This window comes from Cephus cinctus, unplaced genomic scaffold, assembly GCF_000341935.2.
Source record: "Cephus cinctus unplaced genomic scaffold, Ccin1 Ccin1_scaffold0299, whole genome shotgun sequence".
In the NCBI taxonomy this organism is placed as follows: domain Eukaryota; kingdom Metazoa; phylum Arthropoda; class Insecta; order Hymenoptera; family Cephidae; genus Cephus; species Cephus cinctus.
Genome location: NW_014333002.1, coordinates 1,163,714 through 1,177,644, shown reverse-complemented (window position 1 = coordinate 1,177,644; position 13,931 = coordinate 1,163,714). Strand labels below are relative to the sequence as shown.

Here is a 13,931-nt window from a genome sequence, read left to right as displayed (position 1 = left end):
CTGACTCCTCCAATGAGGAGATATGCCATATTTACTAATCTATAACGGTTTTTGAAAAATGTCTCAGGCGTCCCAACTAAATACATGGTCAAATTCTTGAATTCCCTAGATGTTTATTCTACGTGAGAAATTCATTCTTGCGTAGTCATTGGTAGTCATTCTGGAATATTTGTTATCAATGACAGACTTATCACTTCTTTTTTCTTTTTTGTCGTAGCGTCGGGACTGCAAAGTTCTAGCGCGCCTTACTAGCTATACTTTCAAATGATATTTGAACCTACATAGTAATCCTTTCTGGTTCGTATTTTGCATGTGTAAATACTCTCTTTGCAGGCGCCGCAACGAATGTTTGTTATATAAACGTGAAAGAAAAGTTCTGCTAATCTACTTGTGACGTGCTCGAAATAAATCACCTTGGCTCTTGAAATCGAGTCTGCGATTTTTCCTTGTGCTCTATTTTCTGCGTGGGCGTTTTCTATTCTGAGGTAAGTCATATGATATTTTATTCTTTGTCAATTCTTAATAATCAATAATCACTTAATTGTTTTAATAACGTTATCTCGTGACTGGAGGTTAGCAGTCTTATATACAATATAAATACTCTTTAAAAACCATCTGGAAAATGTGGCATGATTATTATTCCTTAATTCATCACTGATAATGTCTTTAGTGTTAATCCATGTTAAATTCTGTTATACCTTAATGTATTCTGTTATTTATTTTTAAACAGAATTCTAGATTATTCATGTGTTTTGTACATATTTATTTTTTGATTTGTTAAAAAACAGTTTAAAAGTACTTTGATGCAGATTAATTCTGAAGTACATTATATTTTATTAAAGCAATGCATGTTACCAATATATTATAAATGAATGTTGGTAAATCAGTATTTGATAATGAGAACATTTGTTTTAGCGATAACTTTAATAATGGCTAAGTTTATTGTAAGAAGTCCAATAAGCTGCAATTATTTGATCCGTTTACTTTGTCAATCTCACACTGTATTTTCTCTGCAAACCTGTGGTTATACTGGGACATCGAAGCCTATTAGCCCTGATAGTCCATTAGATGTATTAAAAAGAAAAATTGCTCGTGGTGACTTATTACATGATGAGCACCAGGAAAAAGTGACTGAAGGCTTGCAAAGGGTTTACAATGACTTGAACGAGTATGAGCCAGAGCAAGCAAGCTTTTTAAGCAAATGGATTGGAAAGGGCAAGAAAAAGAAAAAAGCACCAAAGGGATTGTATCTTTATGGAGCTGTTGGTGGAGGTAAAACAATGTTGATGGACCTTTTCTATAATTGCTGTCAGGTATCTCAGTCAACATCTTAATGGTATTGCACATGGGGAGCCAGAAACAATTACAAATTTATCACTGTCACATTCATCGTAATGCAAAATCACATTTTTCAGAATGATTAAGCACTCAATAATTATTGATAATGGATCAATTGCTTTGTAGCATGAGGCAAATATAGTACTTGTGGACCTACGATAGAGGTACTATGGCTTTCCATATGCAGTACACAGTAGCTTCTAGTTCTTATTAACTACTCCTATCATTTAATTATAACTAATATCCACATTTAGATTGAGAATAAGAGAAGAGTACATTTTCATTCATTCATGCTGGATATACATAGTAAAATTCATGAGGTCAAGAAGACTATTGTCAGAGATCACAGCAGTACGAAACTTCAACCCTTTGACCCTATACCTCCTGTAGCTGCATCTATTACAGAGAAAACTTGGCTCCTCTGCTTTGATGAATTTCAGGTATACTAAATATTAATTAAATTCAAGAATTATTAACATTCCTAACATTGACTACAATGGCACATGGATATGTTTCAGGTAACAGATGTTGCGGATGCTATGATTTTGAAGAGATTGTTTTCTGAGCTATTTAATAATGGTGTAATAGTTGTGGCAACAAGTAACAGAGCTCCAGACGATCTATATAAAAATGGTCTTCAAAGAGGGAATTTTCTACCATTTATTCAAGAGTTAAAAAGCCACTGTGCTATAATGTCTTTAGATTCTGGAATCGATTATAGATTGATGGCTGGTCCTGGAAAGGATAAGAATTATTTTATGTATGTATCACTTAATTGATTGATTAATTAACAACTATTAAAGATCATCCTTTCTTAATTTTACACTTAATGATCTAGTAAAGGACTAGATTCTGAGGATGCTATGAATAAAGTGTTCAAGTACTTATGTTCTATGGAAAATGACGTAGTGAGACCACGAACGATCTCCATCCGAGGACGCAATGTAACATTTAACAAGACTTGTGGTCAAGTCATCGATGCAACATTTGAGGAATTGTGCGACCGAGTAAGAACTAAAATTCATAAAAAGATGATTATATATTTCTTAAGATTAGATTGATAGAGAATTCCGTTTACAGCCTCTCGGAGCGAGTGATTACTTAGGACTTAGTCAAGTATTTCACACAGTAATAATACGGGACATCCCTCAGTTAAATTTACGTCTAATATCTCAGGCTAGACGTTTCATCACATTAATTGACACATTATACGACAACAGGGTACTTACTCTAATCATTAAAAAAAAAAGTTAAATATTCATAAAATTGAATCATTATTCTATATTTTACTTCTTTACTTAAGGTACGCGTGGTGGTCTCAGCTGCAGTTCCGCATACCAAATTATTTGTCGCTGAAGGAGACTCTGAGTATACAGACGAGAAGAGAATGCTAATGGATGACTTGAAAATATCTCACGGTTCGGTAAGCAATTAATAAATGTAATTATATAGTTATTATCAACATACTATACTCAAATTTGCCTGAAAAAAGATAATTTGATTTATGATTAACAGGATAATCACAAGTCAAATATTTTTACCGGGGATGAAGAGTTATTTGCCTTCGACCGGACTGTATCTAGACTTTCAGAGATGCAAACACGAGATTACTGGGAGCAGTGGGAGCATCACAGATAATGCTACTGTTAATTAGTTGAATTTAACTATACATTTTTTAGACACAGTTTTTAGATAAAATTTAGTTTTAAAAACAACATAATGCCAGAGTACAAAGATAGATTGTGAAAAACTTTTATTCACAGTCTCATGTAAGATAGAAAAATTAATTCAGAAACAATATACATTGTATTATGGCGTATCCCCATTGTACTTAATGGATATGCGGACAATTTTCTACCAAGTTGTCTAATTAGATATAGATAATGAGTATCTAATTAGTTGAAATTGTTACCTATATATTTATTATTAGATTAGAAAGGGATTTATACGATTACCTATATTATGACTTGCGCAAATGTACATATGTAATTAAGGAAGCACATAATTACCTTAAATAAACATATTTAATGTTAAACAATAAAGAAATTATTAATTACTATCCGTATAAATTATTGTTTAAATACCGCGCCCATTTGCACAGTGCTTTTGTAGAATTATCTAAAGAGTGTCTTATCACCGCGTTACTTCGATAGCACCAGGGTATGACTTTCAGATATCTCTATGCAAGTGTGTTAATTCCTGGTCAGTAGATTGTATATCTGAATAAGTGAACCACGATGGAAAGGAATCCTGGACTAGATTTTTCTTACAGTGAGACACAACAAATAAGTATTCATCAGTATCTATCAGTGAATGATATCTATTTGACAACTTTCCAGAGTTAATACAGGTCCATTTAAATGAACCTGCCACTAATACGTGGGCAACAGAGATATCTGCCATAGCTAAGAAGATAGAAGGGCCTAACAAGATTGCTTGGTTAATCAAGGCAATAACATGTATTGACCTCACGACTTTGGGAGGAGACGATACATCTGCTAATGTTAGGACTCTCTGTGAGAAGGTATATTAAAAATGATACATTATCCCACCTGGATTTTTATCTAATATTTTATCGTTAATAGGCTGTGGAACCAATCAAATTAAACTTTGAATGGAAGTTACCATTGCATACAGCAGCTGTTTGTGTTTACCCAGCAAGAGTCAAAGATGCTTTTAATGTTTTGTGCAAATTGGATACATCTAAGAAGGTTGCTATAGCTAGTGGTAAACATTTTAAAGAAATATATTCTGTGTAATAAGTATCTACATCAAAATTAAATTTCTTTTTTTTTCATGTTATGAAATAGTAGCCGCTGGATTTCCTACTGGACAATATCCTTTAAGTACACGGTTAGATGAAATCCGTTATGCTATTGCCGAAGGAGCTACTGAAATAGATGTTGTCATTAATAGAACTTTAGCATTGGAACATAAATGGCATGAATTATATCTCGAATTGAAGGATATGCGTGAAGCTTGTGGTGAGGTTCATATGAAAACAATTCTAGCAGTTGGAGAACTTTATGACCTTCGTGATGTCTATGTTGCATCTATGGTTGCTATGATGGCTGGATCTGATTTTATTAAGACTTCTACTGGCAAGGAAACTATTAATGCTACTTTACCTGCTGGAATTGTCATGTGTAGAGCAATAAGGGATTATCGGCGTGTCACTGGATACAAGGTAATTTCTTGTGTTATTTGTTATGGTTATATATCTTACTCGTATAAATGTTAACAATTTATCAAATCAACAGGTAGGTTTTAAACCTGCTGGAGGAATTAAGAATTCTACCAATGCTTTGGAGTGGCTCACTCTTGTTAAGGAAGAATTGGGTGAAGAATGGATGACAAAGGATTTGTTTAGAATTGGAGCGTCCAGTCTTCTTGATGATATTGTTAATACCATTCAAAGATTATCCACGTAAGAATACTTTTGTGTTCAATGGATAAGCTGTAAAATAATGTTTGGATCTACATAAAATACATCAAATTATATTATATTTTTGTAACTATCTTTGGAAATATACTGTTTATATTCTCTTAGTCGGTAATTTATTTTGTTTCCTGAAAAACCATATCTCCGTATTAATGATATACATTTATTATTACATATTATTAAATATCATAAGATTAGAACATTAAGTTTTGTATGCATTCAAAAATACACGTATTTTTTCGCGCAAAATTATATTCTAGCGCCTCTACAGGAATGCGACAAAACTTGCCATGACATTTTTTCTTAAAATTCCTGTCTGTAATCGCAGAAATATGTTTAAAATTATTATTTGCATTGATGCCGAATTCTAATAATTATAATTACTTCATTATTATACCACCTTAGGCAAAAATAATCAAGTCTTTTATGTCGTCATTGTCATCAATTTTTGAACATCATTTTCAGTAGCGGTGGCGTTGCAAACAATTTCCTGACGTGCCGAGGCCGTTAGTTTCTTTTCCGTTCAGAGATCCAAGATGGTAAGTTCGCCTCGCATTTTCGTATTAAAATCCAGTTACATCGAAGAAATGAATGTCTAGTTTGTGTAAGTTTAATATGGAAAATACAGTGGAAACTGCAAGGTGGATTGATACGTGTTTATTAAGTGAAATGTGAGGGAGGATAAGCAAAATATTCAGAAGTTGTGAAGTGTGCGTTTGCGGCCTGTCGGTCGTCGTGTACACGCGAGTTTTGTTTGTAACACTTTATGCATTTCTTTTGAAAATCGTTATTATTTATTATTATATTATATTATATTCATTTTTTGTTAAAATCCACACAGTTTACTAATTATCCATTTGCTAAATAAGCCACTTTGCATTGGTACACGATCAGTCTGTATAAGACCAACAAATTTGAGGTTGTTGTGCTTTTATCTATAAACTCTCTTCTGTTTTTAGTTTATAAAGACATTAACGTAATAACTGACATTTGCAGATAAGAAATTTCATTGGAATTTAAACATTATTTTGTAATCTTGTTTTAGGCTCGCGGACCCAAAAAGCATTTGAAGCGTTTAAACGCGCCAAAGGCATGGATGTTAGACAAGTTGGGAGGCGTTTACGCCCCACGTCCATCTACTGGGCCTCACAAACTTCGCGAGTCTCTACCACTTGTAATCTTCCTCCGTAACAGGTTGAAGTATGCTTTGACCAATTGCGAAGTCACGAAGATTGTCATGCAACGTCTTATCAAGGTTGATGGCAAGGTCCGTACTGACCCCAACTATCCCGCTGGATTCATGGGTAAGTTAAATTGACTTTTCATATTTAACTATCTGTTGGCCATATCGAAGCTGCTGTGCTTTGTCTTAGTGAAGCCTGCAGTCAAAAGTTGGCCAAGAGAAAAATATACATCCTATGGTCACTGGTTGAGTTAAAATATTCATTTAGTATTACCCAGGATGGATACAAACATTTTACAAGGCAATTATAGATAATAAATGTCTATAATTGTTAAATATCAATGTATCTTATTAATTCCAGATGTTGTAACCATTGAAAAGACTGGTGAATTCTTCCGTCTTATTTATGATGTTAAGGGACGGTTCACTATTCACCGAATTTCTGCTGAAGAGGCCAAGTACAAATTGTGCAAGGTCAAGCGTGTCCAGACAGGGCCAAAGGGTATTCCCTTCCTTGTAACTCATGATGGAAGGACCATCCGTTACCCTGACCCCTTGATCAAGGTCAATGACACTATTCAGATGGACATTGCCACCAGCAAAATTATCGATTCCATTCGCTTTGATTCTGGTAAGTTTGTTTTATTGTAATGAATCTAACCTGATCTTCACAACAGTAACTTTACAGAAAAAATATGACTAAACGTTAATTATTTGTTATCAGGTAACTTGTGCATGATCACTGGAGGAAGGAATTTGGGACGTGTAGGTACCGTTGTAAGTCGTGAACGTCATCCAGGGTCCTTCGATATCTGTCACATTAAGGATTCACAGGGACACACTTTTGCCACCAGGTAATTACGAGCACTAAATTTTATTTTTTTAAATGTTAAGATTATTTTTCGAATTGGCCATATTCAATTTGCGTTATTGCTACAATGTAATATCACATATCGAAATGGCTAAGAGTAAGCTTTACTTCTCATTGGTCACTGATTGGCTCTTATTCATAGTCTTTCCGTATTACCCAAGAAGCGCACAATCTTGTTTCTTCTTTTTAAAATTCTATAATTTTCCAAAAGAAAGCAATTATAAACAATCTGATCTATATTTCAGGCTGAACAATGTTTTCATCATTGGTAAGGGATCAAAGGCGTACGTGAGTTTGCCAAGAGGCAAGGGTGTTAAGCTCTCCATTGCAGAAGAGCGTGACAAGAGGTTGGCGGCTAAGGGCGCAAACTAATGTAAATTTTACAATGAAAAATCGAATAAACCAAGTATTTCTTGGTGAATCTTCGTATCTACTACTGCAGTTAGTGTCTACCGCAGAATCCGATCTTCCTGGGAATATCCTCTTCCATACAAAGCATCCTTTATTCGCAGCACAAAGCTCAAAAGCATACAGAACACGTCTCACAGAAGTAAGACGTCTGTTTTCGCAATGGAATTTTCACAAACACCATTCCGAGAGTACCATCCTGTTTTGGAAATGATACAAAAGAACCAAGCATACTCTTAATATGACAAATGTTTTAAAATTGTATATGGCTAAGCAAGAAGTAATCCTCGCGTATATATAATATAATCAAAATCAAATACGCAATTCAAGCGATATCTGGAATGTCCATTCATTTTTCCGGTAGCCAGATTTCCGTAGTCAGCTCTAAGGTTCTTTGAAGAAATTCATTACATTGCTCATCCCCAAGTTTGCCGAATTTTCTTTGTACATCTTTGGCAGCTTTTAAGTATCTGCAATGGGATGAATATCAATTAAATACAAGTACAAATGGTACACTAAGTATTTAAATAGAAACTGAATATTAAGTAAGTGTATAGAAATTACTTTTGGATACAGAGAACTGTATTCTTGATTTCCTTCTCGATGATACGTGGCGTATCCGAGATCGAGGCGTTGATGTATTCTGTAGCATCCGTTGGTTTCAGAAGAGTCAAAGGATAAATACGTATCCAGCCACCTTCCTTTATACTAGGATTTCTCCAGTCCTTCCCATTGTCCCATGCAATGGCTGGAGGATTGCTGTTATTGCCCTTGAAACCACGGCGACAACTCTTCTCCAGGAACAGAGGGTTGTAACGTGACCACAATTCAGAGCAGGTCTCTGGTGTATTCTGACGAAGCTAGTTAGCATAAGCGTAAACAGTACTGAAATGTTTTAAAACAATATATCGGTTTAGGAGGATCCTTACCACATTTTGTATCTCGGGACATACATTAGCGAGTGGCATGGAATCCCGACTTGTCCTACATCTTTTCTTAGAGTCCCGAGCATGATAAAATCGGGAAGGATTGTCCTCATCAATGGAACTGGAAGACGACCATATCGTAAAGAGGGACAAGCCTGTATTGCACACAGGAAGTCCAAGGAGATCGAACATGTCGTGAAGTAGAGGTTTCTTCACCTCAGAGTCCACTTCGCAGTCATTGCCAAGTGCAGGACTAACATTGACCTAGAGGAGGAGATGAGAATCTAATACTGAGTAAAGAAATAGATTTATTATTCGAAATTTATTTATGAAGACCTCTAGGAGCCAGGGCTTCAGGTTATCATCGATAAGGACATCGAATCCGAAGAACTCAAAGCAATTCGAGGACCTGGGTATCCCTGCTGTTTGACTTAGGATAGTAAGGCTAACGAGACAGGCGATTCTCTGCCACAGGAACCAGTCTGAATATCCTGACTGCTCCAGGTATCTCCTAAGCTGCCTGAAGGTCCACTTGCATCCTGCATTATTTTCCTAATTGTTCTATTTTATTTCAGACATTTTCATAAGCTTTTCTTACCAGCACCGACTCTTTCCTTCTTCTCCGAGTAACCTGGACCCAATTTATTCAAGGAACAATTGGTCAAGTGACGGAAGGGATTGTCCAGGTTATCCAAGGAAAATTTCTCTGTGGCAAAACGAGCAAGACCCTCCTTGTACAAGTAAACTGTTAGCGGCTTGTAGGATGGGACGCAGACGTATAAACGTAAATCAAATTTATAGCCACCGATTAATAAAGGATTTTCTATGTAACGTTGAACCACTGCTACGTTATCATAGGTCAGATCACTTAATCTCTGAAAGTAGCAAGTGACGTTTAAGAGAGCATTTGAATTTATGGGTACTTTATTCTAATATAATTTCATTATTACCCGGAAGAGAAAAATTCCTCTTCCTTGACTTTGACCCACAGGTTTACATATCCATACTCTGTCGTCCTTTTCATATCGACTGCAATCCGCAGCCAGTTTTGTGTATTCTGACGGTAGATTGTAACCTAGAGGACTGAATGTACTGTTCAGGTAATTATATCAGTATGTTAAATGTAATATCTTTAACGTTTACCTAAAATCGTATATCGATCCATAAACCTTTTTCATACATTTCAAATGTCTTACAAGATTGTCCTTTCTACAAATTGAGTTCCCCTTTGGTATGTGATTTGTGAACTAAAATTAGTAATAGAACTTTATTTAAAAGATATTATATGTATACAATTTCTCTAAAGTATCTCTATACCTGCCAGGGCAGTAGAGTCCTGTAATGTGATAAAGGGAAACCGCCGGACCTCCACCATAAATTCCAACGTTCCCTGAAAGAACTACCATCCCCTGTATACTCTCTCCAGCCCCGTTCGGTGCACACCTGTTAAACATTCCATGCTTACCCAAAAAAGGTAAAAGACATTTAAATTCTTGAATTCAATAAATTTATATTCCTTTATTATTCCAGATCCAAGAGACCACCTGAAAAAATATCCTAAACCCCTGAGGTCATTCCTGAACTCCTATCAGATTTTTTTTTTTCACAATGGAATCATCCTCTATTTCATACGTCAAGATCGTATAAGGATTCTTTAAAGGGTAAGTCATAAAAATAGTGAAAACCGTCCTTGATTTATTGTCGTGTTATTAGAACATTAACTATGACTTAGGAACATGAAGCGAGCCAAGGTCTGTAATTACAATTAAATTTAGCAAACTTTGTCACGATAGCCTACTTTTGTTACACAGTGTTGTGTATCTAGGTATACGCTTGTACATTAATAACTCCAAGAATCATTAGGTCTTATCTCCACCCCAGAACTCCGAGTGCTTATCCATCCTCAGGCTTCCTCAAGGTCCACACTAGGTAAATTCGCGTGTTCGTCGTTGTTAAAAGGACTTTTAATATTTTTTATCTCTTTTTCAGTTAAACGCAACCGCCACTTTTTACATGTGCATGTAAATTGGTGCAGTCTTCGAGATTCTTGTCGACTCTACCAGCAAAATTAAATAACGTTTCGCAACTCTCCAAGTCACATGGCCAAGAGGAAGCTTTACCGTCCGAGCAAAAAGTTGCAGAGTGACGAATTTAAAATTGAAAAAGAAACAAAAAAAGAATAACGACAATGGAGTAATTCCTTTCGAAGATCTTGGCCTAGATAGTTATCAGTAACGTTACAAGAAAATGGAGCAGATGGCTATTTTTGGATTTTTTTTTACAAAAGTTCGCCAACTATTTAACGTTGCGTTTAATGCCACCAGCACCTCCCTCATGCCCCTCGTCACTAATGTGTCTTATAATACCGTGTCCTAGCTTGATTAAGGTATCTGGTTCAAGGGTGACTAACAATATGCATCGTGAGTCTGTCCAAGAGATTGGAATATAGCTATACACGAAAATTTGTATTTACCCTTTATGTCAATTCTATCTATTTATTGATGGATTTTGTATGGATTATATATATTTATATACTACGATAAGACTTAAATAGAAAAAAAAAATGTTTATAGATTCCACGCATGCTTTGTAATGGATAATGGGAAATTTTATACTTGTACTAGAAGATGGGGTCCTGCGCCGTTCTCGTTGATTCTGAATACAAATGGCCCATCCAAGTAATTTACTGCCATTCCAGGCTATATGCACTGCAGAGTCTCTGGCTTAATATGAACATACGTCTATGTTTTTACGCAGGGCCATGCGAATAATATGTTTGTATATCATTATATTTATCGCTGCCTGCCTCGTTCTTCCATATATCCGGTTATACGTACAATCAATATTTAGATTTTTTAAAATATTGTCTGATTGTGAGAGGCGAGAGCCATGTCATTGCAACTGCTGCGTGAAAAGGAAACATTACTGTGACGTATCTACGTGATCAACGTTCTGAAATTCACTGCCAGTGTCGCGTGCGCGGTTTTGTCTTACTTCATAGCATGCAGGTAAACAGAGACACAACGACATTCGTAGTACTGGCATTGAATTCTGAACGTATTCCGAGTCTAAATTTGTCAATATGTACAAAGAATAATCGATATCTTGGACTTACCGATATCGTTCATTCACCTGGTACTTTTTTTTACTTTGCAGTTCGGAGGATCCGGATATAATATACACTAGCTATTTGACTCTTTGATATAATATCTGATGGCGGATTTTTTATTGGCAGTGTCTTTTTTCCTTGATGATTCTGAGGATACTGGAAAAATAAGGGGATGTATCAAGAGAGGATTTGGCATAAGGGTGTCAAGGAGAATGAGTGAAATATGGTAATTTTTAATGGTTTTATTAATTTGAAAAAATTAAGTGTATATAGAACTTAATGACATAACCTCCACAGAGATATCAGAGGGCTGAGTGTATTGTGGATCTATGAAATTTCTAATGCTTCATGGAAAGACATGCTACTACCCTTTTCGAGAATGAGAACGTTGCCGTGCCACGCATTCAATTTTGTTAATGAGGGTTTGCAAACAAGCGTAATCCATAGAACCACCCTTTGACCCTTTGGCTCTCGCATGCCAGAAGTATGTACGCCCAGGAGTAGATGTGCTGGTAAATATCTTCTAGGGTGGTCGATACTTCTTGTGCGCTATTTGAGAAATTGCGTGCACGCTAATGGATCATTCTCAAAAATTAATCAAAGCTGGAATCTCGCAAGTGTCTCCCTCATAGAAAGCATATAAGTTATATTACAGTCACCGTATCTCCTGTTTTCTTATACACAAAGTCGAGTACACCTCCTTCACTCTTGAGGAAGTTCTTTTAGATCTCAAAATCTATGGAGATACAAGGGCTACGTATATCATCACTTTACCTAAAGTTTCTTTAAAAAAGACAAATAATATAACTAATAATAAAAATAATCACGAGATGTCGGAGCGACTACCGGAGATGCGTCCCGACTCGATGGGAGTCCGTAGCGCAACTGAACAGAACTGAATAGTGAATTTCCTTCGCTGAACTCTGAACTAAAGCGGAACCGGGACCCGGTATTGGGACGTACCGGGTGTAAAAAAAGCGGTAACAGAAATACTTATCCCTAGTAGAAATACGAATGTAATTTCTTTGTTCAGATAAATGAACTTCAATTTTTAATCAGTAGGTTCTACCAGCGTCCATCTACTCCAAGGGAGACTTTCTGGGGGAAGATTCTCAACGTCTTTTGGATGACACACCCGTTACATTCCAGAATTCCACAATGCTCACTCGCTATGTGACGTTCCAAGCACGCAATCACTTTCCCGTATTTCCTGCAACAGCAAATCACCATCCATAGCTTCTGCACACGTGTAATATCAGCCTCTTTGGTGGTACGTGATTGTCATTCGAAATCCTACAAGAAGTAGTGGTGATAATAGTTGAAAATTTGGTCGTGTAAAAAGAGAACAAGATGGCGAGTAAAATTTAATATTTAATAAGGTTTATATTGCCTAAGTGAAATTAGGGCTTTTGGTCCCTTCATTATTATACCGTATTTTGTTCAGGGTCAAAGAGAATGACAATATCCCTTACTGCCAGAGGCCGAAAATAGTACTGTGACACTGCTTGAGAATGGGGGAAGACACGAAATGCGAATAACAAAGTGGAAGTAGAGGAACGACGACAAGCTGATAAAGGAGGTTAATGAATTAGCCGAGGTAAAATATTTATCAACTACCACTACTAGTTTATACAGAGGCATTTGAAAATCCAAGTCTATTTTCAGCCTCGTGTGCACCTTAATTACTTTTTCCTATTTTCGCATTCCCCAGGAGGTCTCTGCGGCACCATCATTTTGGTAATTCAAGTTTCAATTTATCGTCCTTCTTACTTCCCTGTTCCCAGGGCGACCTCAACGCAACGATAATACCGTGGCGACTTCTTCAAATGCTACTTTACATAAAATGGTGACTCCACGACAAAATGACACGCGAATGATTCCACCGCATGTTTATTCACCTAACCTAGTGGCTCATGAAACGAAGCAGAGTTATGGTAACCTCTGATCAATAAATCCTTGTATGTCAGTTAAATGTCCCAGGACGATGGTAGGCAAACCCACCGACGTAGACAACAATACATTCGCTTCAGGCTATTCAGCGACGATCAAGGAACTCTTCTTCTGGAGGTGGAAACCCCAGTCTTCCGTTGTTTGTTCATCACAATGAAAATTATTGAATGAATATTAATAGCCCAACAGACAGTCAGTGCGTTACGATTTTGTTCTGTATCGACCGATAGAACAATTAATTGTTTCTATTAATTTTCAATTGTTCTGTTCAGCACGAACAGCACTAACGGAACACTAGCATTGATATGGCCACTTGATAGTAAATTTTGTAACAATCGACCAATCAAATCTATTTGTACCTTCAGCTGCTTTTTTTGAACACATAGCATATGCATTAAAAGAATCTTACAATGAAATCTCTTTAAAGACAGGAGAAAGAGAAGAAAACGAATTTCTTGTACCAATCGACATCATTGACTAGACCCTCCAGTCACAGAAGGTCTAGGGCTTTAGATTTTAGAAATTCCTATACTTGTCGCGAGTGCGAGAGAGAGGGTCTTATGGAAGATTACACGAGTGAGACAAGGACAGATATAATATTTGCCAAAATATCTCAACTTAGACACACTTTCTCAAATTGTCTCTCGCAATTCTCGCATCACCGAATGACCTGGGATAGTGAAATGACGAGTCCCTTAAATGAC

The 13,931-nt window shown here is 36.3% G+C and overlaps 4 protein-coding genes, 1 long non-coding RNA gene and 1 other non-coding gene across 13 annotated transcripts; 5 read left to right on the top strand and 1 right to left on the bottom strand.

The window, feature by feature from the left end:
• The first annotated feature begins 122 nt into the window (after positions 1–122).
• Positions 123–3,397, top strand: LOC107266133 (putative ATPase N2B). Of its 2 annotated transcripts, XM_015736317.2 has the most exons (8): positions 123–485; positions 916–1,313; positions 1,593–1,778; positions 1,857–2,098; positions 2,177–2,345; positions 2,419–2,559; positions 2,642–2,761; positions 2,854–3,397. In XM_015736317.2, exons 2-8 carry the CDS (start codon positions 930–932, stop codon positions 2,974–2,976), a joined length of 1,365 nt encoding a protein of 454 aa, XP_015591803.1. In that variant the 5' UTR covers positions 123–485; positions 916–929; the 3' UTR covers positions 2,977–3,397. The 2 variants fall into 2 exon arrangements, with proteins under 2 accessions (XP_015591803.1, XP_015591802.1); XM_015736316.2 differs by lacking the exon at positions 123–485 and having other exon boundaries at positions 501–1,313.
• Positions 3,398–3,449: 52 nt separating this feature from the next.
• Positions 3,450–4,887, top strand: LOC107266137 (deoxyribose-phosphate aldolase). Of its 2 annotated transcripts, none has more exons than XM_015736324.2 (5): positions 3,450–3,609; positions 3,678–3,862; positions 3,924–4,065; positions 4,152–4,525; positions 4,599–4,887. In XM_015736324.2, the coding sequence occupies exons 1-5, from the start codon at positions 3,576–3,578 to the stop codon at positions 4,767–4,769; spliced, it is 906 nt and encodes a 301-aa protein (XP_015591810.1). In that variant the 5' UTR covers positions 3,450–3,575; the 3' UTR covers positions 4,770–4,887. The 2 variants fall into 2 exon arrangements, with proteins under 2 accessions (XP_015591810.1, XP_015591809.1); XM_015736323.2 differs by having other exon boundaries at positions 4,149–4,525.
• A 298-nt stretch (positions 4,888–5,185) lies between these two features.
• LOC107266093 (40S ribosomal protein S4) lies at positions 5,186–7,267 on the top strand. The gene is made up of 5 exons (XM_015736245.2): positions 5,186–5,319; positions 5,826–6,084; positions 6,325–6,594; positions 6,688–6,817; positions 7,080–7,267. Exons 1-5 carry the CDS (start codon positions 5,317–5,319, stop codon positions 7,204–7,206), a joined length of 789 nt encoding a protein of 262 aa, XP_015591731.1. The 5' UTR covers positions 5,186–5,316; the 3' UTR covers positions 7,207–7,267.
• LOC112494121 lies at positions 6,118–6,254 on the top strand. Its single transcript, XR_003059267.1, has one exon. It is a non-coding gene; the product is annotated as a small nucleolar RNA SNORA16B/SNORA16A family (small nucleolar RNA).
• A 45-nt stretch (positions 7,268–7,312) lies between the features above and the next one.
• On the bottom strand, positions 7,313–11,031 carry LOC107266085 (probable tubulin polyglutamylase TTLL2). Of its 5 annotated transcripts, none has more exons than XM_025083400.1 (9): positions 10,784–11,031; positions 9,486–9,611; positions 9,312–9,415; positions 9,119–9,251; positions 8,767–9,043; positions 8,505–8,707; positions 8,172–8,432; positions 7,807–8,102; positions 7,313–7,712 (listed from the first exon to the last, which is right to left on the bottom strand). In XM_025083400.1, exons 1-9 carry the CDS (start codon positions 10,859–10,861, stop codon positions 7,592–7,594), a joined length of 1,599 nt encoding a protein of 532 aa, XP_024939168.1. In that variant the 5' UTR covers positions 10,862–11,031; the 3' UTR covers positions 7,313–7,591. The 5 variants fall into 5 exon arrangements, with proteins under 5 accessions (XP_024939168.1, XP_024939169.1, XP_024939170.1 ...); XM_025083401.1 differs by having other exon boundaries at positions 7,807–8,093; XM_025083402.1 differs by having other exon boundaries at positions 8,196–8,432.
• On the top strand, positions 9,514–13,787 carry LOC107266098. 2 transcript variants are annotated; one of them, XR_001537344.2, is made up of 6 exons: positions 9,514–9,642; positions 9,699–10,942; positions 11,325–11,503; positions 11,575–12,257; positions 12,340–12,874; positions 12,989–13,787. It is a non-coding gene; the product is annotated as an uncharacterized LOC107266098 (long non-coding RNA). The 2 variants fall into 2 exon arrangements; XR_003059250.1 differs by lacking the exon at positions 9,514–9,642 and having other exon boundaries at positions 9,996–10,097; positions 10,158–10,942.
• Positions 13,788–13,931: the final 144 nt, after the last annotated feature.